Source organism: Glycine soja, chromosome 16 (genome assembly GCF_004193775.1).
Source record: "Glycine soja cultivar W05 chromosome 16, ASM419377v2, whole genome shotgun sequence".
In the NCBI taxonomy this organism is placed as follows: domain Eukaryota; kingdom Viridiplantae; phylum Streptophyta; class Magnoliopsida; order Fabales; family Fabaceae; genus Glycine; species Glycine soja.
Window position 1 is genome coordinate 29,400,821 of NC_041017.1, and position 21,717 is coordinate 29,422,537.

General features: G+C 30.0%; 2 protein-coding genes and 1 pseudogene across 2 annotated transcripts; all 3 read right to left on the bottom strand.

The window, feature by feature from the left end:
• Window positions 1-1,131: 1,131 nt before the first annotated feature.
• Window positions 1,132-4,151, bottom strand: LOC114390326 (salicylate carboxymethyltransferase-like). Its single transcript, XM_028351029.1, has 4 exons — window positions 4,019-4,151; window positions 3,212-3,616; window positions 2,740-2,994; window positions 1,132-2,079 (listed from the first exon to the last, which is right to left on the bottom strand). Exons 1-4 carry the CDS (start codon window positions 4,091-4,093, stop codon window positions 1,702-1,704), a joined length of 1,113 nt encoding a protein of 370 aa, XP_028206830.1. The 5' UTR covers window positions 4,094-4,151; the 3' UTR covers window positions 1,132-1,701.
• Window positions 4,152-7,115: 2,964 nt separating this feature from the next.
• On the bottom strand, window positions 7,116-9,784 carry LOC114390184 (salicylate carboxymethyltransferase-like). The gene is made up of 4 exons (XM_028350880.1): window positions 9,631-9,784; window positions 8,824-9,228; window positions 8,414-8,668; window positions 7,116-7,753 (listed from the first exon to the last, which is right to left on the bottom strand). The coding sequence occupies exons 1-4, from the start codon at window positions 9,703-9,705 to the stop codon at window positions 7,376-7,378; spliced, it is 1,113 nt and encodes a 370-aa protein (XP_028206681.1). The 5' UTR covers window positions 9,706-9,784; the 3' UTR covers window positions 7,116-7,375.
• Window positions 9,785-17,682: 7,898 nt separating this feature from the next.
• LOC114388970 lies at window positions 17,683-20,018 on the bottom strand (annotated as a pseudogene).
• Between the last annotated feature and the right edge of the window lie 1,699 nt (window positions 20,019-21,717).

Genomic DNA, 21,717 nt, shown 5'->3' on the forward strand with positions numbered 1-21,717 from the left:
TATTAGATTTAGTTTAAATCATTTATAAAATATGTCTATAATATATAAAATATTGATTACTGTTATTATTTTATTCTTAGTTTTATTTAAGACTAAAAAAAGCTTTCCATTCTAACAAAATTAAAATGTGTTATTTATTGGCTGAGAATAATGTTCAAGGATTCAATCTTGTATTGATGTTTTATAAAAATGTCACATTTTACATCGATTATATACATGATCGATGTAAAAACTGTCATATTTACATTAATCATGTATGGTTATATGTATAATTAATGTAAAAAATAAATAACATAGGTTTAGATTTATCTAAATCAGCATTTAAGTAAAAAATGACATATTTCAATTTTGTAAAGACGAAAAACACTGAAAATTTTATAAAGACGAATTTTAAACATTTTTATATTTATAAGAATGAAAAACATATTTTATTCTTGATTTAATTAATTAATTATAACAATTATTATTTAAGATTGCATTAGATTTTAGAAAGGAAAAAAAATCATTTATATCTAATTCTAATCTAAATTTGATCGAATGGTAATAAGGTTTTAGGGCAATTTGGGCCGTCAAATATAGAGCACAAAGAGCCCAAAATTCGTTTGTCTTGTACATTTCTTTCCAATACTCTCTTAGAAGTTCACATCGCCACAACCTTTTTATTTCTCTCACTAAAATAGAATATTTATACCCTTATTCCCACTCATAATAGCAAGCTTCATCTCCTTGCCTTCTAAAAATGTGATTGCGCTGTGCTTCACCAAATTCATAGAGGAGGAAATGTAATCTTTTTTCGATTGTCGCTAGCCATAGATTGAAGAAACTTTACTGATTAGACGACTCCTCAGTGTTTCTGCATTAAAGCCCTCTACTTCGAATTGCAACCTATTCTACGTACTTGTGTCGTTTGCAGAATTTGCCATCAAAGTCGTCCTAATTTTCTTTCCCTTAATTGCTCCATTATTGTCAAGGAAATAGGTTTGACACATGTGTGGAAATTAAAAGACCAGTTATGATGAAGGTCTAAGGAAAGACTTTGAAATTATTTGGGACAAAATATGTTCATTTGCAACAAGAATTTTGTCCAAAATTCATTTCCCATCTGAAATCCATAAAAAAATTTATCATAATCTCACATAAATTAATAATTTTATTACATAATAGAATATTAAAAAAGTTTCTACTGAACCACACAATACTAGTTTTATTTTTCTCCAACTTAACATCTAGCTAATTGCTAGAAGAAAAACGAACAAGCAAAAAGTCACAACTCAGAGCAGCCAAAGTTAATCTCTTCCTGTCATTGACCCAGTTGAGGTAGTGAGTCAGTGTTCTAACCGGTAGGCCAGTTATTAGCTCGATTTGATCCAATATATATTATTGAAAAATACTTAAGTCTCACATCGACTGCCTTAATCTTTGGAGTATAACACAAATACTTAAGTCTTAGGTTTTTTTAACATTTTTTTTTGTTTTCTTTTTTAGGCGAAATGGAAATATCGGACAGGATCGCCGAATTTACTCCAAATCGGGCGGGTTGGACCGGATTATTCTGGACCAAATGCATAACCGGTCCAATAATCAAATCGGACGGGTTATGTCATCAGATCTCGATCCGACAAGCCTAGTCGAGCCAGATTTTTAAACTATGACTACAACAATCCCATTTTGAGAAACCCTATATAGATGCAAACTTCTTGCTTATGCTTTTCTAGTCAATAATACGGTGACATTGATGCACTTAGTTTGCTCCTTGGACATACGATCAGTCAAGATTTGTTGGTAGCGGCTAAAAACCTCTTCAATGATAGCTTCACCAAAGTGGCTGACAAGCATTGGTTCTGCCACAGCCCTCATGCACTGTGCCACATTGTATCCGCCATCACTAAGTGTATCAGACCTTTCAGATTCAAATTCAAGAGCGTTCCAGTCATCAAAAGCATTCCAATTCACTTCAGACACCTCTAGACGATTGCTGGCAAATGAACCTTCTTTAAGAACTTCCAATTTCACTTCAGATGGAGATGGAGTGTATAGAGGAATGTTAAAAGTATCTAACTGCTCTTCTTTTATGATTCCCTGCAGCAAACAGTAAAAAGATTTATATTCATGCATCTTGCCAAAGTTAGTCAATTATATGTTTGAACAGACAATTAATTTGCATTGTATTTAAAGCATTTTTTTCTGGTCTACTATGATAATTCACATGAAAAAATACAGAGTGTGATTAATAGCCAAAATAAAATTATAAAGAATGTTTATAAATAGTACGCACACAATTCTTATGTAATTAATCAGATCATCAAATGTTAAAACAATTCTTATGTAATCCTCAAATTTATTTGTTTGAAAAAACAATTAAAGAGCATATAGAAAATTACGGCTCACATAAAAAAAATACAAATAAAAAAAAAACTAAATTTGGCGAGAAGGATTGGTTTGTATATAAAGATTATTTTTCCACTTTTTGTGGTATTAAAGGTTGTGCATTAATTATAAGTTTGGTTTAAAAAACTAGTAACAACGTGGTGTTAATACTCAATTTTTAAGTTACTTACGAAAGAGAAACTTCTGCGTCATAATTTTTCATGACAAAATATTAAAGAGACAAGTTTTTTCGGTTTACATTAACCTTTATATAAAAAATGCATCGTCTTTTGGGGAGTCATTTTATCAACTTATGAGAAACTGGATCTGTAAGTGTAATAATTCACTAACAAATTACTGGGCGAAATATACCTGCAAGACCATATCGTTAAGAGCAGTAGCCATAAGCTCCCAAACGTAGCCACCATCTTTGCTAGAGGGATCATCGCTTCTTCTTCCCAAAAATGTTAGAACCATACGACCTCCTTTAACTAATTCCTCTGCACGACACTTGAGAAAAAGAGAGAAATCTCTTTGAAATTGCTCATAGTAAGCTCTTGCAACATTTGTCGGGCTTGTACTGCCAATGTAAACATTGCCCCTGTTGTTGTCTACACCCTCCGGAACCTAATGAAATCACCAACAAGCAGTTAGCTATTTTGCATAATTCTTAAGGCCATAAATGCTAGTGACACTTTCTCTGACACTCCCTAAATCACTAATTTTGATGAGTTTCACTTCTAATACTAACAGAAGTAAGCAATATATATATATATATATATATATATATATATATATATATATATATATATATGTGTGTGTGTGTGTGTGTGTGTGTGGGTACCTTAGATAGCCAGTGAAGGCTATAAGAGGAATGGACAAAATGAAGACTTTGATTTGGGAAAACCCTGCCATAGAAAGAACCAGGAACCCCAGAGAAGTAGCATGGACCAATCCCACTTTCCATTTCATCACACAACTTCTCTTTGAAGCTATCAAGGGACTTGAAGATGTTGTTGAAGTCATTCCCAGGAAGATCATTCAGAAAGACCTTGTATTCTGGAGATTTATGGTTTAGCTCCCGACAAAGCTTCTCCACAATTTTGATGAATTCAGACACAACAAGCAAAGTGTTTGGTCCAGAAGAGCAACCCAAATCTGCAACCGCCAAGCTTCTGGGGACGGTGTTGCAATAGAGGCTTGTTATGGCTTCCTCTCTTATGGGCTTTGTCAAACAAATCACCTTTTGCTGTATAAGTTATAACCAATGACACTGAATAATTAGTAATAAGCATATATTGTACTACATTCATGTGTTACTGTCTTTTATCTTTTACACATGTTTGAAATTGATTTTAGGTAATAACCAAAGCCGTTTTGGTTGAGGGGAAGGAGAGAAAAATAGAGAAAAGAAATTGTGTGTATTCCTCGTGAATCTCATACCTTCAAAAATTTCTTATATTTTCATTCTCTTTATTTTCATCATCTAAACTAAACATAACATTGGTGTTATAAGATCAAACTTAACTAACATTCAATATTGTGGACATTATTAGCATTGCTATTCAATCAAATTTATGTTTATTACTTTTTTATTGGGTAAATGAACACAGGAAGCATGATTTTAAGCTGTATGCATAAGTATATATACCTGAAGAAGGGAGTTGTTTGCATAGCTTGCGTGTCCAACGCCACCGTTCATGTGCAGTACCTGTGCTACCTTCATTCTTGTTCTATAATTTTATCTCTACGTACTTCACTCGTTCTATGTTCTTTTACTTTAGTGCTTCTATGCCTTTGATCGAACCTCATACCACACCTATATATACAGACACGTGAAAACTGTTTCCTAACAAGAAAAAGTTTGTTTTCTTCCCATATATAATTTTTTTAGATAGAGCAATGACGTTTTTCTCGTGGCTATATCCAATTTGCATAATATATCTCGTGTGAAGTGATTGATATTTGATCCCAAAGTGGGTCCTTTACAAAGTAGTTCTCTGTTCTCATTGTCAATTGTTGACACCGTCTGAGAGTGCATAAATGATAAGGAAAAAATGAATAGACATCCAAATACTATTACACACCAGATAAAGAGATAAAAGATAGATAAATATAAGTATGATAAGTATTATTATATGAAAGGAAGAAAAAGATAAAGATAAAAATAAGTATTTATTGGATGTTTAAATTTTAAGGATGGCTAAATATCAAGATTCAAATAATTAAGGTATCAAACTTAGGATAGCCACTAATTGAACCATATAAAACATGAAAGTGATGACTAAATTAAGTTTGGATGTGTTCATTTAATATATAAGTAATGAATAACGAATTATGTTGTAACAATATTTAAATAAAATATGGAAAATTCAAAAATAAAATTATGTTTAAAGTGATTTGTTTATATATTTGAGGCCTAAATTTAACTTTTATATTGGTTTTATATTTTTTTTTCATATACAAAACTTGGTTTCTATAGCTTTTATTTAAGTACTGAGAATATAAGAACCAACAGTGAAAACATATACAATAACAAAAATATTCTAATGGATTAAAATTATAAGAGTTAAAATCATTTAAGTAAAAATGGAAAAGACACTAAAAAATTAGTATCGAAATAAGAAATATTTATCCTATATTTGGAATCATCAAAAAATAATTTATGATTTTTATTTGAATATGTTTTCATGTTGCTTCTTCACTTTAGATATTAATTAGGATTGATCAACAAGTAATGGTCAGGGTGGTACTGAATTGAATTTTTTTTTAAACAAGATTTTCAATTTGAGTTTTGTAAATAAAAAAATATAATTAAGAGAAAAGATGTCATTAAAGAAGAAACATTAAATTTTTTTAATAGAGATTAATCATTAATAATTTAAATTGCTAGATATTTTAAACCAATGTCAAAGTAAAAAAAATAGTTATTTTTTTTACTACAAGCAGTATTTTTTGTTTTTTTTATAGAGTAAGTAGGATTGTTATTTACACTCCTAGAAAATATACTTTTAATATCGATAGTTATGGACTTTCAACATTGGTTATTAACCGATGTTAAAACTATTAACATTAATACTTAATAGTATCAAAATTAACATCAATTTTTGAAAACCGATGTTAAACTAAATTACACAACATCGGTTTTCTAAAAAATTGAATTTGTATAGTAAGTAATAACAAAAAAGAATGTAAAATATGTATAAACCAACATCAATTTTTAGAAAAATTGATGTTGTGAATTGATGACAACATCGATTTTTCTAAAAATCGATATTAGTTAGCATAAAATAACATCGATTTTTTCCTAAAAAACCCATGTTTTTTGTTTCACAACATTGGCTTTTAGAGATGTTATTTTTTGCTAAACAACATCAGTTCTTTTAAAAACCAATGTTTTTGCGCAACATTGGTTGTTTTGAAAACCAATGTTTTTTGGAAATTTTTAAAATATCCTATCAATTTTTTTAATTACTCCAAATTAACCTACAAATTGAAAAATAAAATCAATCCAAACAATTTTTATTAGGCAATTCAAATTTTTTCCATAATAATTGAATATTTTCTATCAATTAAAAGAAATATTTAAAGTAATGAAAGTCACTACATAATTTTATTTAAGACTAAAAATAGTTTTTCATTCTAACAAAATTATATTTATGAGAATGAAAAATATATTTTATTCTTGATTTAATTAATTAATTATAACAATTATAATTTAAGATTGCATTAGATTTTAGAAAGGAAAAAAAAGCATTTATATCTAATTCTAATTCTAATTTAAATTTGATCGAATGGTAATAAGGTTTTAGGGCAATTTGGGCCGTCAGATATAGAGCACAAAGAGCCCAAAATTCGTTTGTCTTGTACATTTATTTCCAATACTCTCTTAGAAGTTCACATCGCCACAACCTTTTTATTTCTCTCACTAAAATAGAATATTTATTCCCTTATTCCCACTCATAATAGCAAGCTTCATCTCCTTGCCTTCTAAAAATGTGATTGCGCTGTGCTTCACCAAATTCATAGAGGAGGAAATGTAATCTTTTTTCGATTGTCGCTAGCCATAGATTGAAGAAACTTTACTGATTAGACGACTCCTCAGTGTTTCTGCATTAAAGCCCTCTACTTCGAATTGCAACCTATTCTACGTACTTGTGTCGTTTGCAGAATTTGCCATCAAAGTCGTCCTAATTTTCTTTCCCTTAATTGCTCCATTATTGTCAAGGAAATAGGTTTGACACATGTGTGGAAATTAAAAGACCAGTTATGATGAAGGTCTAAGGAAAGACTTTGAAATTATTTGGGACAAAATATGTTCATTTGCAACAAGAATTTTGTCCAAAATTCATTTCCAATCTGAAATCCATAAAAAATTTATCATAATCTCACATAAATTAATAATTTTATTACATAATAGAATATTAAAAAAGTTTCTACCAAACGACACAATACTAGTTTTATTTTTCTCCAACTTAACATCTAGCTAATTGCTAGAAGAAAAACGAACAAACAAAAAGTCACGACAGAGCAACGAAAGTTAGTCTCATCTCGTCATTGACCCAGTTGAGGTAGTGAGTCAATCTTCTAACCAGTAGGCCAGTTATTAGCTCGATTTGATCCTATATATATATATATATATATATATTATATATAGTATATAATTTACATTATTTAATTAAGAAAAATTTATTCATACTCAAAAATCTAAAATAATAATTGAAGTATTAAAATTGATAACACAAGTACTAAGTCTTAAATTTTTTTAACATTTTTTTTATTTTCTTTTTCATGTGAAATGGAAATATCATACGGGATCGCCGAATTTACTCCAAATCGGACGGGTTGGACCGGGTTATTCTAGACCAAAAACATAATCGGTCCAATAATAAAATCGGACAGGTTATGTCATCAAATCTCAATCCGACCACGCTAGTCGAGCCGGATTTTTAAAGTATGACTACAACAATCCCATTTGAGAAACCCTATATAGATGCAAACTTCTTGCTTATGCTTTTCTAGTCAATAATACGGTGACATTGATGAACTTAGTTTGCTCCTTGGACATACGATCAGTCAAGATTTGTTGGTAGCGGCTAAAAACCTCTTCAATGATAGCTTCACCAAAGTGGCTAACAAGCATTGGTTCTGCCACAGCCCTCATGCACTGTGCCACATTGTATCCGCCATCACTAAGTGTATCAGACCTTTCAGATTCAAATTCAAGAGTGTTCCAGTCATCAAAAGCATTCCAATTCACTTCAGACACCTCTAGACGATTGCTGGCAAATGAACCTTCTTTAAGAACTTCCAATTCAACTTCAGATGGAGATGGAGTGTATTGAGGAATGTTAAAAGTATCTAACTGCTCTTCTTTTATGATTCCCTGCAGCAAACAGTAAAAAGATTTATATTCATGCATCTTGCCAAAGTTAGTCAATTATATGTTTGAACACACAATTAATTTGCATTGTATTTAAAGCATTTTTTCTGGTCTACTATGATAATTCACATGAAAAAATACAGACAGTGTGATTAATAGCCAAAATTAAATTATAAAGAATGTTTATATATAGTACACACACAATTCTTATGCAATTAATCAGATCAAAATGTTAAAACAATTCTTATGTAATCCTCAAATTTATTTGTTTCAAAAAACAATTAAAGAGCATATAGAAAACGTTACGGCTTATATAAAAAAAATACAAATAAAAAAAACTAAATTTGGCGAGAAGGATTGGTTTGTATATACAGATTATTTTTCCACTTTTTGCGGTATTAAAGGTTGTGCATTAATTATAAGTTTGGTTTAAAAAACTAGTAACAACGTGGTGTTAATACTCAATTTTTAAGTTACTTACGAAAGAGAAACTTCTGCGTCATAATTTTTTCATGACAAAATATTAAAGAGACAAGTTTTTTCGGTTTACATTAACCTTTACATAAAAAATGCATCGTCTTTTGGGGAGTCATTTTATCAACTTATGAGAAACTGGATCTGTAAGTGTAATAATTCACTAACAAATTACTGGGCGAAGTATACCTGCAAGACCATATCATTAAGAGCAGTAGCCATAAGCTCCCAAATGTAGCCACCATCTTTGCTAGAGGGATCATCGCTTCTTCTTCCCAAAAATGTTAGAACCATACGACCTCCTTTAACTAATTCCTCTGCACGACATTTGAGAAAAAGAGAGAAATCTCTTTGAAATTGCTCATAGTAAGCTCTCGCAACATTTGTCGGGCTTGTACTGCCAATGTAAACATTGCCCCTGTTGTTGTCTACACCCTCAGGAACCTAATGAAATCACCAACAAGCAGTTAGCTATTTTGCATAATTCTTAAGGCCATAAATGCTAGTGACACTTTCTCTGACACTCCCTAAATCACTAATTTTGATGAGTTTCACTTCTAATACTAATAGAAGTAAGCAATATATATAAACATGTGTACCTTAGATAGCCATTGAAGGCTATAAGAGGAATGGACAAAATGAAGACTTTGATTTGGGAAAACCCTGCCATAGAAAGAACCAGGAACCCCAGAGAAGTAGCATGGACCAATCCCACTTTCCATTTCATCACACAACTTCTCTTTGAAGCTATCAAGGGACTTGAAGATGTTGTTGAAGTCATTCCCAGGAAGATCATTCAGAAAGACCTTGTATTCTGGAGATTTATGGTTTAGCTCCCGGCAAAGCTTCTCCACAATTTTGATGAATTCAGACACAAAAAGCAAAGTGTTTGGTCCAGAAGAGCAACCCAAATCTGCAACCGCCAAGCTTCTGGGGACGGTGTTGCAATAGAGGCTTGTTATGGCTTCCTCTCTTATGGGCTTTGTCAAACAAATCACCTTTTCCTGTATAAGTTATAACCAATGACACTGAATAGTTAGTAATCATATATTGTACTACATTCATGTGTTACTGTCTTTTACCTTTTACACATGTTTGAAATTGATTTTAGGTAATAACCAAAGCCGTTTTGGTTGAGGGGAAGGAGAGAAAAATAGAGAAAATAAATTGTGTGTATTCCTCGTGAATCTCGTACCTTAAAAAATTTCTCTTATATTTTCATTCTCTTTATTTTCATCATTTAAACTAAACTAAACATAACATTGGTGTTACAAGATCAAACTTAACTAACATTCAATATTGTGGATATTATTAGCATAGCTATTCAATCAAATTTATGTTTATTACTTTTTTATTGGGTAAATGAACACAGGAAGCATGATTTTAAGTTGTATGTATAGGTATACCTGAACAAGGGAGTTGTTTGCATAGCTTGCGTTTCCAACGCCACCGTTCATGTGCAGTACCTGTGCTACCTTCATTCTTGTTCTATAATTTTATCTCTACGCGCGTACTTCACTCGTTCTATGTTCTTTTACTTTAGTGCTTCTATGCCTTTGATCGAACCTCATACCACACCTATATATACAGACACATGAAAACTGTTTCCTAACAAGAAAAAGTTTGTTTTCTTCCCATATATAATTTTTTTAGATAGAGCAATGACGTTTTTCTCGTGGCTATATCCAATTTGCATAAAATATCTCGTGTGAAGTGATTGATATTTGATCCCAAAGTGCGTCCTTTACAAAGTAGTTCTCTGTTCTCATTGTCGATTGTTGACAACCGTGTAAGAGTGCATAAATGATAAGGAAAAAATTAAAAGACACCCAAATACTATTACACACCAGATAAAGTGATAAAAAATAAATAAATATAAGTATGATACGTATTATAATAAGATAAGAAGAAAAAGATAGAGATAAAAACAACTACTTATTAGATGTTTAAATTTTAAGGATGTCTAAATATCGAGATTCAAATAATTAAGGTATCAAACTTACGATAGCCACTAATTGAACCATATATAACATGAAAGGGATGACTAAATTAAGTTTGCATGTGTTCATTTAATATATAAGCAATGCATAATGAATTATGTTGAAATAATATTTAAAGAAAATATGGAAAATTCAAAAATAAAATTATGTTTAAAGTGATTTGTTTATATATTTGAGGCCTAAATTTAACTTTTATATTGGTTTTATATTTTTTTCATATAAAAAAATTGGTTTCTGTAGCTTTTATTTAAGTAGTGAAAATATAACAACCATGAAAACACATACAATAACAAAAATATTCCAATAGATTAAAATTCTAAGAATTAAAACCATTTAAGTAAAAATGGAAAATACACTAAAAAATTAGTATCGAAATAAGAAATACTTATCCTATATTTGGAATCATCAAAAAATAATTTATCATTTTTATTTGAATATGTTCTCATGTTGCTCCTTCATTTTAGATATTAATTAGGATTGATCAATAAGTCACGCTCTGACTGATACTAGATTGAATCTTTTTAAATAAGATTTTCAATTCGAGTTTGTTAAATAAAAAAAATATGATTAACAGAAAAGATGTTATTAAAGATGAAAAGTTAGATTTTTTTAATAGAGATTAATCATTAATAAATGAAGTTGATAGATATTTTAAACCAATGTAAAAGTAAAAAAAATTGGAGTTATTTTTTACTACAATTAGTCTTCTTTTTTTGATAGAGCAATCAAGGTTGTTATTTACACTATTAGAAAATATACTTTTAACATTGATTGTTAAACACTTTCAATATCGATTATTAATTGATGTTAAAACTACACACGCATCAAAGTTAACATCAATTTTTAAAAACTGATATTAAACTAAACTATACAACATCGATTTTTTTAAAAATTGAATTCGTATAATAAGAAATAACAAAAAAGAATGTAAAATATGTATAAACCAATATTGATTTTTAGAAAAAATTGATATTGTGAATTGTCGACAATATTAATTTTTCTAAAAACCGATATTGGTTAGTAGAAAACAACATTGATTTTTCCTAAAAACTAATGTTATTTTCTTCTTCACAACATTGGTTTTTAGAGATGTTATTTTTTTCTAAACAACATCAATTTTTTTAAAAACCAATGTTTTTGTGCAACAACATTGGCTGATTTGAAAATTGATGTTTTTTTGAAATTTTTTTAAATATCCTTGCAGTTTTTTTAATTACCCCAAATTAACCTACATATTAAAAAATAAAATAAATCCAGGCAGTTTTATTACGCAATTCAAATTTTGTCCATAATAATTGAATATTTGCTATCAATTAAAAGAAATATTTAAAGTAATGAAAATCAATACATAAAATCATTTGTAATTTAATCTAAATTAACATAACTCTACAGTTCTAAAATCACTTAAACAGCTCGTGTTTCATTTTTAACTTTTAGATAATATCTTGCTCACTGAATATAAATTGTCTTCATTCTCTCTGATTCTAATGGTCTTATATTAGTAAAATATTACATAATATAATAAAACATAAGTTAATAAGTATAAATAATAACAATTATAATAAATTGAATTAATTTAAATATATCCAATACATTACGTAATACTCACACTCATAATGTTAACATCAATTTTTTAAAGATCAGTGTTAACGAATCTATAACAAATTGAATTAGTTTAACTACATCCAATACAAATCTATATTTTATAGTAATATTAGGATGAATTAATCAAACTAATATTATTTTCATTAAAATATATATTTTTTCTCATAAAATTAAGATATGTGATATTTTAATTCAAGATATAATTTAAATATTGAAATGCACAGGTATAATTTTTTTTCAGAAGAAGTTATCTGTCATTACTATTAACGTTTCATACACTAATGTGTGTGGTTATCTCCTATCATTAACCCAACATGGCCCTTGTCCTTGGGCTAGAAACAATATCCTCCAATTCTATATATGGATTCCGATTGAACAATGATCTTTAGATTTTTTTTTCTTTTTTTAAGAAACTGTATCTTTCATTTCACTTTATTTTTCTTTTTATATCACCTATTATATATATTATTTATTTTTCTCTCTCTCAATAAATACTATAGCATTTGAAGTGTCTAAAATTCCTTTTTTAGCTAGATTTGTTGTGGTGGATTTTTCATGGCTTTACATTTGTAATTATAGGATGAAGATCAGACCAAAATCTTAATATATTAGATTTAAGTATCTATTTAAAGTTTGAGCTGTTTGATTTTTATATAAGAGTTATAATGTATTGGGTGCATGAATGCCAAGAAAAGTCAATAATATAACAGTTATAATGTATTGGGTGCATGAATGCCAAGAAAAGTCAATAAAAGTCGATAATATAAGAGTTATAATGTATTGGGTGCATGAATGCCAAGAAAAGTCAATAGTACCGATTCCGTGTTCCAAATTTTATATGATAAATTGGTTAGTAGAGATACTTTTTGCGTGTGTTGAAAAAACAAATGTTAAAGCACACTCAAAACATGTGAAATATTCCTTTAAAATCGATCTATGGAGTGATCTACTGAACTATATAAGCATTTATTATATTTGTTAACCATCCGATATATAAACAGCAACTAATGTATGCGTACTTTTGCTATTCACAAAAAATTACAAAAATGAAATGTAATTATTTGTATGGAAGTCCACAATTTGTTTTTTTTTGTTAGATATTTGCAAAAATAATAATAGTCCTACTCGTCTGTAAAAGCCAGAAAAGCATCGGTTATAAACCAACCAAATCACCCTGAATCATATCAAACCACGACATTAGCAGAACCCATAATTCTGTATTTGATCAAATCAACATATTTCAATTGAAACACCTCCAAACATTTTAACTATTATACATCTATACCCACCACCCATAAATTTGTCTAAACTTACGGACGAAGTTTTATGTATAAATTTCTAATACTAGTAATCGAATTATATGATTTCAACACATATACAAGGATATTTTTAAATATATTGATATGATACTAGTAATTATCTTTTGTATAACTTCTTCACAATTGTGTCAACTAATACTCTGATTATTAAAAAATATTTTTTCCCTCGGGCTTTCCAATCTCACGTGTACGAATGAAATTATTGAAATTATCAATCAGAATCGAAATAACTCCGCCATTCGATTAGACAATCAACTTTCTCAAGCTTTTGACCATATTTTGATCATTTTTTAAGGAATTATTCTACTCATCCCGAGACAAGTATGTCAAAATAGAATTTTCATAATTTGGTCAAATTTTATAGCAAAGGTCACAAATATTAAGGTTAATTTTATAAAATTAATATTCTCTTTTATTTATTTATTAACTTTTATTGGTTAAACAAACGAAGACGACACTTATTTTGAGAAGAAGAGGATATTATATTATGGAACACTTATGTTTAGCATTCTGAGGAACTTATAAGCTCTTTTGATCAAAACTTTTGTTTTACAAATTTATTTTACTAGCCTATTTTTTATAAACTATTTCGAATAACTTATTTTCATAAGTTACTTGAATTAACTTATGAAAAATAAATTAATTTATAAATTATTAATTAGCTTTTCTTCTTCTCAAAGGCATGAGCAAAACCCTGCTAGAGCATCACTGGCCAATATGAAAGGCATGAGTTAGTTTTGGTTTTGGTTTACTGCATAACAGCCACAAAACTTGGAAGTGAACCTATTTATATACTACTATATTTATTTTTAACATAGCTATTCCTCCCTGCTTAAAATTTGTAGCATTGTTTGTTGGAATTCTATTTATATTGTTGATATTAATAGAATTGCTATCTCTCCAAAGTTACAACATGGTGGTAAGCCCAATCTCCCAAGTCCCAACCAAACCAGTGCAAAGGTCAATGATAATATCACCATGAAGGTTAGGCATCACTAGTACAATGAAAAGTACAAGATTCTTCACAACTTCCTCATAAGTGAATCATCAGCTCTTTTTGCATGATATTGGCTTTGTGTATTATGGCAAAAATCCATTCTCTTCCATGAGCCTTGGCATAGTGAAAGGCACACTCAGCTACCCTTAAACTTGTTTGACGTGTAATGATTGACAAGCATGCACTATACAACGATTGTTAATGAACGTCCGATTTTCCAATAAGGGTGGTCATTCGCCCTTTCAAGCCAATTGCAAGAATCCCAAATCATAAATTCGTGAACAATCCTAGGTCGTAAGTAATCTCACATCTAACACAATGAAAACCAAAGAATAATTAATGCATATGATATACCAAATTATCATGCTTAGGGTCCACTCTACGGTTCTTCTCTGACAAATTCTAATCCATTGTGCTTCATAGTAAGTGACAACATCCAAATCAGACTTAGAAGGATCCAATCAGAGAGAGAAAAGCCAACTTAATATTCTCAGTTAGTTTAAATAAACAAGAAAGTTTCCCGTGGAATTCTCAGTTAATTTACTTGCCATTTTTCCTATCAATTATTTCCAAAAAAATATTAAATGTTCCTGAAGATATTTTCTGAAACAAACACTCATATTATTAACAAAATGGCAGCAAAATTTGGAAACTTTTCAGCAGAAAAATCACACTTTTCTTTGGAGAGTTAGGAGTAAGTAAGGAAGATATGGAGAAAGATCAAGTAACAGAATCAAATGGTGCAATAATCTCTTCCAAGTTCCAACCTCATCTATACAATAAGGATTTTTCACAAAATCTACTGCTATGTTATTCTACCAAGAGGAGGATCTCTTGAAGAAGTAACTAATCGAGATCTTTCAGTTATCTATTACTTGCTACATGGGATCAACGTTGATGTCAACTATCTTATATTATGATATTTAGGCCAAGTCCTGTACTCTAGCAAATCCCACGCCTTATCCTATGGAATGTTACTCACCAGACTTTTAAGAGAGTATGAGGTGTCTCTCATGTTGGAATTGTAGAGTTTCAAGTCAAGAAATAAGACACATTTAATGCATAGTGGGATTTAAATTTTTACCACTAAGGTGAAGCTTATTTTACTAGATGAAACTTATTTGAATAGATGCATAGAGAGTTATTTTTGTTTTAACTTCCAACATAACTTATTTATTATAGTTGGTAACAATCTTCACTATAAACAGATAAGAGAAATAGTGGAGAAGATACACATGAAAAGAGAGTTTGTGAAAAGAGATATTACTTTGTTGAGAGAAAAGTATTTTTATGTGAGAGTGTTATCACTTTTTTGTAATCATTGAATAGGGTACTCGAGTTTGTAGAGTGATAACATAATATAGGATGTGTTACAATCTTGTAATCTTTGTTGTGTTCTCATGATTTTTTGTGAGTATGGGTAATTTTGTTTATAGGAGCTTTGATTACCTAACAGTGGTATCAGAGCTATAATCGAGAACACACAAAAGTTCAAGATATCGTTGTTTGATGGAAAAATAAATTTTATGATTTGATAGAGTATTATTCAAAACTTTTTGGTGCACCAAGGTCTTGATCAGGCATTAAAAGATGAAAGGTCGACTTTTATAAATGAAATCGAATGAACTAAGATCCAAAGGAGGATTATAAGCATTCAGTTAGCCCTTGCTCCCGAACAAAGTCGCTAACCAATTGCTTTTGTTTGTAGATGGAGTTGTATCAACTCAAAATGATGATGGGAGGAGATCTCCATGACAACATCAACAAGTTCAATCAGCTAGTAAACCAATTTTTGAATGTAAATGATAAACTCTCTAATGAGGAGCAAACACTGTTGTTGTTGACCTCACTACCAAGATCCTTCAAAGCTTTGGTTCAAATGTTATTTGTGGAAAGATCAACTTTGAATTTGGATGAGGTGATCACCGCTATTAAAGAAAATGAGAGAATGATGAGAACTGAAAATATTGATGATGAACACCATGCAATAGCTATGGTAGAGTCTAAGTGAGGAAGAAATCATTCAAGGAGACATGATGGGCCAAGAGAAAGATCAAAATCACAACCGTGTCCGCAACGAGATATGAGTAACATATATTAATGTTACTATTGTCGTGAGAATGATAATGTCCAAGTGAGGTGCAAACAAATGAAGGAGAACTTGAAGAAATTAAGAGATATGAACAAAGATGGCGCCAACTCTCAAGCTAATGTAATAAAAAGTGTTGAAGATGAAGATGATGTGTTGGACACTTTGAAAATCGACGGAGAATTCTCCCATTTCAAGTTAGGGAATGGTGAAAAAATGAAGGCTGAAGGCATAGGGAGTGTGAGAATGAAGCTCCATGATGGTGTTATTTGAACTTTCTCAAATGTGAGGTTTGTATCTTCTGTTGTTGTCAATATGATTTCTATGAGGAATATGACATTACAAGGGTACAAGTATGTTGGTTCAAAATGGGGATGCAAGGTGTATAAGGGAAGATACTAGGTGTAGCGATGATAGAAAAATAAAGGTAACATTTACTATTTGGATGATTGTAAAAGTGTTGTAAATATTTCTGTTGGAGGGGGAATTTATTCACTTTCAAATTGATCAAATGATATTTCTCCTTGGGCTTGAGTGAGAGAATTGTAGAGTTTAAGGCCAAAAGATAAGGTATATTTAATGCATAATGAGAACTAAATTTTTATCACTAAGGTTTATGTGGTTTAAATGCAAAGTGGAAGATTACATTTTACTATATGAAACTTATTTGAATAGATGCATTGGAAGTTATTTTTTATTCAACTTCTAAGAAAACTTATTTATTATAGTTGGTGGCAATTTTCACTATAAATAGAGAAGATAATTAATGGATAAAATACACATAAAGAAAGAGTGTGTGAGAAGAGAAATTGTAAAACAAAATCACTTTGTTAAGAAAAAAGTATCTTTGAGTGAGAATATTATCACTTCTGGTAACCATTGACTGAGATACTCAGGTTTATAAAGTTTAACACAATTTAGGGTGAGTTACAATTTTACAATCTTTGTTATGCTTTTACAATCATTTGTAGATATAAGTAATTTTGTTTGTGAAAACGTTGATTATCCAACAAGAATCTACTAGTGAAGAATATACTTTCTTTGGAAAAGAAATATGAGGTTAGGAAATACTCATGAGTAGTCAAAAAGCATAAGAACAACTCCCTAAAAATAAGAAAAGAAGCTTAGGTTGAAGATAGAATTCATGAAACATGCAGTTGAATATGACACATATAGACAAGAAAAGTTCTTCCATTGGTTGAATACTATTCTTATGCGAAAACTTGCTTTTGAAGCGAAATCTTTTCCTGAATCCTCATGTCAACCACCTCATTTTATAATTAATGTCTCTTCTAGTAGCTCTATATTCCCCATACGAGCTTGTCCTGGTTAGAGATTCTTCCTTTTTGATGATGTCAAAAAGGGAGAAATTTAGAGTAGTAGTAGGAAGGGGATAGTGAATAGAACTAGAAATTATGCCTTCTCTGACCAGCTATGTTTTGCTATAGATGCAAACTTCTTGCTTATGCTTTTAGAGTCAATAATATGGTGACATTGGTGAACTTAGTTTTCTCCTTAGACATACGATCAGCCAAAATTTGTTGGTAACGGCTAAAAACCTCTTCAATGATAGCTTCATCAAAGTGGCTAACAAGCATTGGTTCTACCACAGCCCTCATGCACTGTGCCACATTGTATCCGCCATCACTAAGTGTATCAGACCTTTCAGATTCAAATTCAAGAGCGTTCCAGTCATCAAAAGCATTCCAATTCACTTCAGACACCTCTAGACGATTGATGGCAAATGAACCTTCTTTAAGAACTTCCAATTTTACTTCAGATGGAGATGGAGTGTATAGAGGAATGTTAAAAGTATCTAACTGCTCTTCTTTATGATTCCCTGCAGCAAACAGTAAAAAGATTTATATTCATGCATCTTGCCAAAGTTAGTCAATTATATGTTTGAACACACAATTAATTTGCATTGTATTTAACGCATTTTTTCTGGTCTACTATGATAATTCACATGAAAAAATACAGACAGTGTGATTAATAGCCAAAATAAAAATTATAAAGAATGTTTATATATAGTAACACACACAATTCTTAAGTAATTAATCAGATCATCAAATGGTCAAACAATTCTTATGTAATCCTCAAATTTATTTATTTCGAAGAACAATTAAAGAGCATATAGAAAACATTACGGCTTATATAAAAAAAATACAGATAAAAAAAACGAAATTTGGTGAGAAGGATTGGTTTGTATATAAAGATTATTTTTCCACTTATGGTATTAAGGTTGTGCATTAATTATAAGTTTGGTTTAAAAAACTAGTAACAACGTGGTGTTAATACTCAATTTTTAAGTTACTTACGAAAGAGAAACTTCTGCAAAATATTAAACAGACAAGTTTTTTCAGTTTACATTTACCTTTACATCAAAACTGCATCGTCTTTTGGGGAGTCATTTTATCAACTTATGAGAAACTGGATCTGTAAGTGTAATAATTCACTAACAAATTACTGGGCGAAGTATACCTGCAAGACCATATCATTAAGAGCAGTAGCCATAAGCTCCCAAATGTAGCCACCATCTTTGCTAGAGGGATCATCGCTTCTTCTTCCCAAAAATGTTAGAACCATACGACCTCCTTTAACTAATTCCTCTGCACGACATTTGAGAAAAAGAGAGAAATCTCTTTGAAATTGCTCATAGTAAGCTCTCGCAACATTTGTCGGGCTTGTACTGCCAATGTAAACATTGCCCCTGTTGTTGTCTACACCCTCAGGAACCTAATGAAATCACCAACAAGCAGTTAGCTATTTTGCATAATTCTTAAGGCCATAAATGCTAGTGACACTTTCTCTGACACTCCCTAAATCACTAATTTTGATGAGTTTCACTTCTAATACTAATAGAAGTAAGCAATATATATATATATGTACCTTAGATAGCCATTGAAGGCTATAAGAGGAATGGACAAAATGAAGACTTTGATTTGGGAAAACCCTGCCATAGAAAGAACCAGGAACCCCAGAGAAGTAGCATGGACCAATCCCACTTTCCATTTCATCACACAACTTCTCTTTGAAGCTATCAAGGGACTTGAAGATGTTGCTGAAGTCATTCCCAGGAAGATCATTCAGAAAGACCTTGTATTCTGGAGATTTATGGTTTAGCTCCCGGCAAAGCTTCTCCACAATTTTGATGAATTCAGACACAACAAGCAAAGTGTTTGGTCCAGAAGAGCAACCCAAATCTGCAACCGCCAAGCTTCTGGGGACGGTGTTGCAATAGAGGCTTGTTATGGCTTCCTCTCTTATGGGCTTTGTCAAACAAATCACCTTTTCCTGTGTAAGTTATAACCAATGACACTGAATAATTAGTAATCATATATTGTACTACATTCATGTGTAATCTTTTACACATGTTTGAAATTGATTTTAGGTAATAACCAAAGCCGTTTTGGTTGAGGGGAAGGAGAGAAAAATAGAAAAAAGAAATTGTGTGTATTCCTCATGAATCTCATACGTTCAAAAATTTCTCTTATATTTTCATCATCTAAACTAAACATAACATTGGTGTTACCAAGATCAAACTTAACTAACATACAATATTTTGGATATTATTAGCATTGCTATTCAATCAAATTTATGTTTATTACTTTTTTATTGGGTAAATGAACATAGGAAGCATGATTTTAAGTTGTATATGTATAAGTATACCTGCACAAGGGAGTTGTTTCCATAGCTTGCGTGTCCAACGCCACCGTTCATGTGCAGCACCTGTGCTACCTTCATTCTTGTTTCTATAATTTTATCTCTACTTCACTCGTTCTATGTTCTTTTACTTTTGTGCTTCTATGCCTTTGATCGAACCTCATACCACACCAATATATATAGACGTGAAACAGATGTTGTAGCACAACATCTATTTTTCTAAAAACCCATATTAGTGAACAGAAAATAACATCTATTTGTTTTTTCTAAAACTCGATTTTATTTTCTGCTCTACAACATCAATTTTTAAAGATGTTATTTTTTGCTAAACAATATCATTTTTTAAAATGATGTTTTTGCACAACAACATTAGTTATTTTGACAATTGATGTTTTTTGAAAATTTTTTAAATATCTTGTCTGTTTTTTTTTTAATCATCCCAAATTAACTTGCAAATTAAGAAATAAAATCAATCCTGACACTGTTTATCATATTGTTCAAATTTTGTTCATAATAATTGAATATTTGCTATCAATTAAAAAATATTTAAAGTAATGAAAGTCAATATATAAAATCATTTGTAACCTAATCTAAATTAACATAACTCAACCATTCTAAAATCACTTAAACACATAGTGTATCATTTTTAACTTTTAGATAATATCTTGCTCAATAAATATGAATTGTCTTCATTCTCTCCCATTCCAATAGTCTTAGGATATGTAAAATATTACATGATATAATACAGCATAAGTTAATTGGTATAAATAATAATAATTATAACAAATTGAGTTAATTTACAAGTAAATAATTATTATTTCTCAATTATTCTTGAAACCTCTTAGTACTATGGTTGGCATTCAATACATTACGTAATACTCACACTTAGTGATGTTAATATTGATTTTTTTAAAGACCAATGTTAACAAACTCATTTGGTTTATGAATATGCCATTGTGTTTCTATTAACATTGGTTTCATAAAAAAAATTAATGTTAACATAATGACGTTAAATCTATTTTTTGTAGTAGGATTAGAATGAATTAATCAAACTAATATTATTGTGATTAAAATATATTTTTTATCTCATAAAATTAAAATTAGAAATATACAAATTTTGTTTGTATAAAATTTTTAATATATTTTTTACTCTCATAAAATTAAAAATATATCATATTTTAGTTAAAATATAATTTAAATATATCATATTTTGATTCAAAATATAATTTAAATATTCAAATGCACATGTATAATTTTTTTTCAGAAGTTACATGTCATTACTATTAACGTTTCTATATATATATATATATATATATATATATATATATATATATATATATATATATATATATATATATATATATTCATACTAATGCGTGTGATTGTCTCCTATCATTTACCCAACCCTTGTGCCTTGGGCTAGAAACAGTATCCTCCAATTTTACTTTTCAGCTGCTCTGGATTTTTAGTGTATGAAAACTGGATTTTTAATTTTATTTCATCCACTTATGTGTCTATGGATATTTTTTTGTTTAATTTTATTTTTTTTGTTTTTAATTCTTTTGGTGAGTTTTTGTAATTATAGGATGAAGATCAGACCAAAATCTTAATATATTAGATTTAAGTATGTATTTAAAGTTTGAGCTGTCTGATTTTTATTTAAGAGTTATAATGTATTGGGTGCATGAATGCCAAGAAAAGTCAATTATACCGATTCCGGGGTGTTCCAAATTTTATATCGTAAATTCGTGAGGAGAGTTCGCTTTCTCTCTCCAATTTGACTTGCTTTATTGTCTATGCCAAACCAGAACCACCTACGG

Coding starts and splice junctions, on each gene's coding strand:
- LOC114390326 (XM_028351029.1), bottom strand. CDS start 4,093: ATGAAGGTAGCACAGGTACTGCACATGAACGGTGGCGTTGGACACGCA. Junction 3,617..4,018: donor CAAACAACTCCCTTCTTCAG/GTATATATACTT, acceptor TAACTTATACAG/CAAAAGGTGATTTGTTTGAC. Junction 2,995..3,211: donor GCCTTCACTGGCTATCTAAG/GTACCCACACAC, acceptor TGATTTCATTAG/GTTCCGGAGGGTGTAGACAA.
- LOC114390184 (XM_028350880.1), bottom strand. CDS start 9,705: ATGAAGGTAGCACAGGTACTGCACATGAACGGTGGCGTTGGAAACGCA. Junction 9,229..9,630: donor CAAACAACTCCCTTGTTCAG/GTATACCTATAC, acceptor TAACTTATACAG/GAAAAGGTGATTTGTTTGAC. Junction 7,754..8,413: donor TTAATGATATGGTCTTGCAG/GTATACTTCGCC, acceptor TGTTTGCTGCAG/GGAATCATAAAAGAAGAGCA.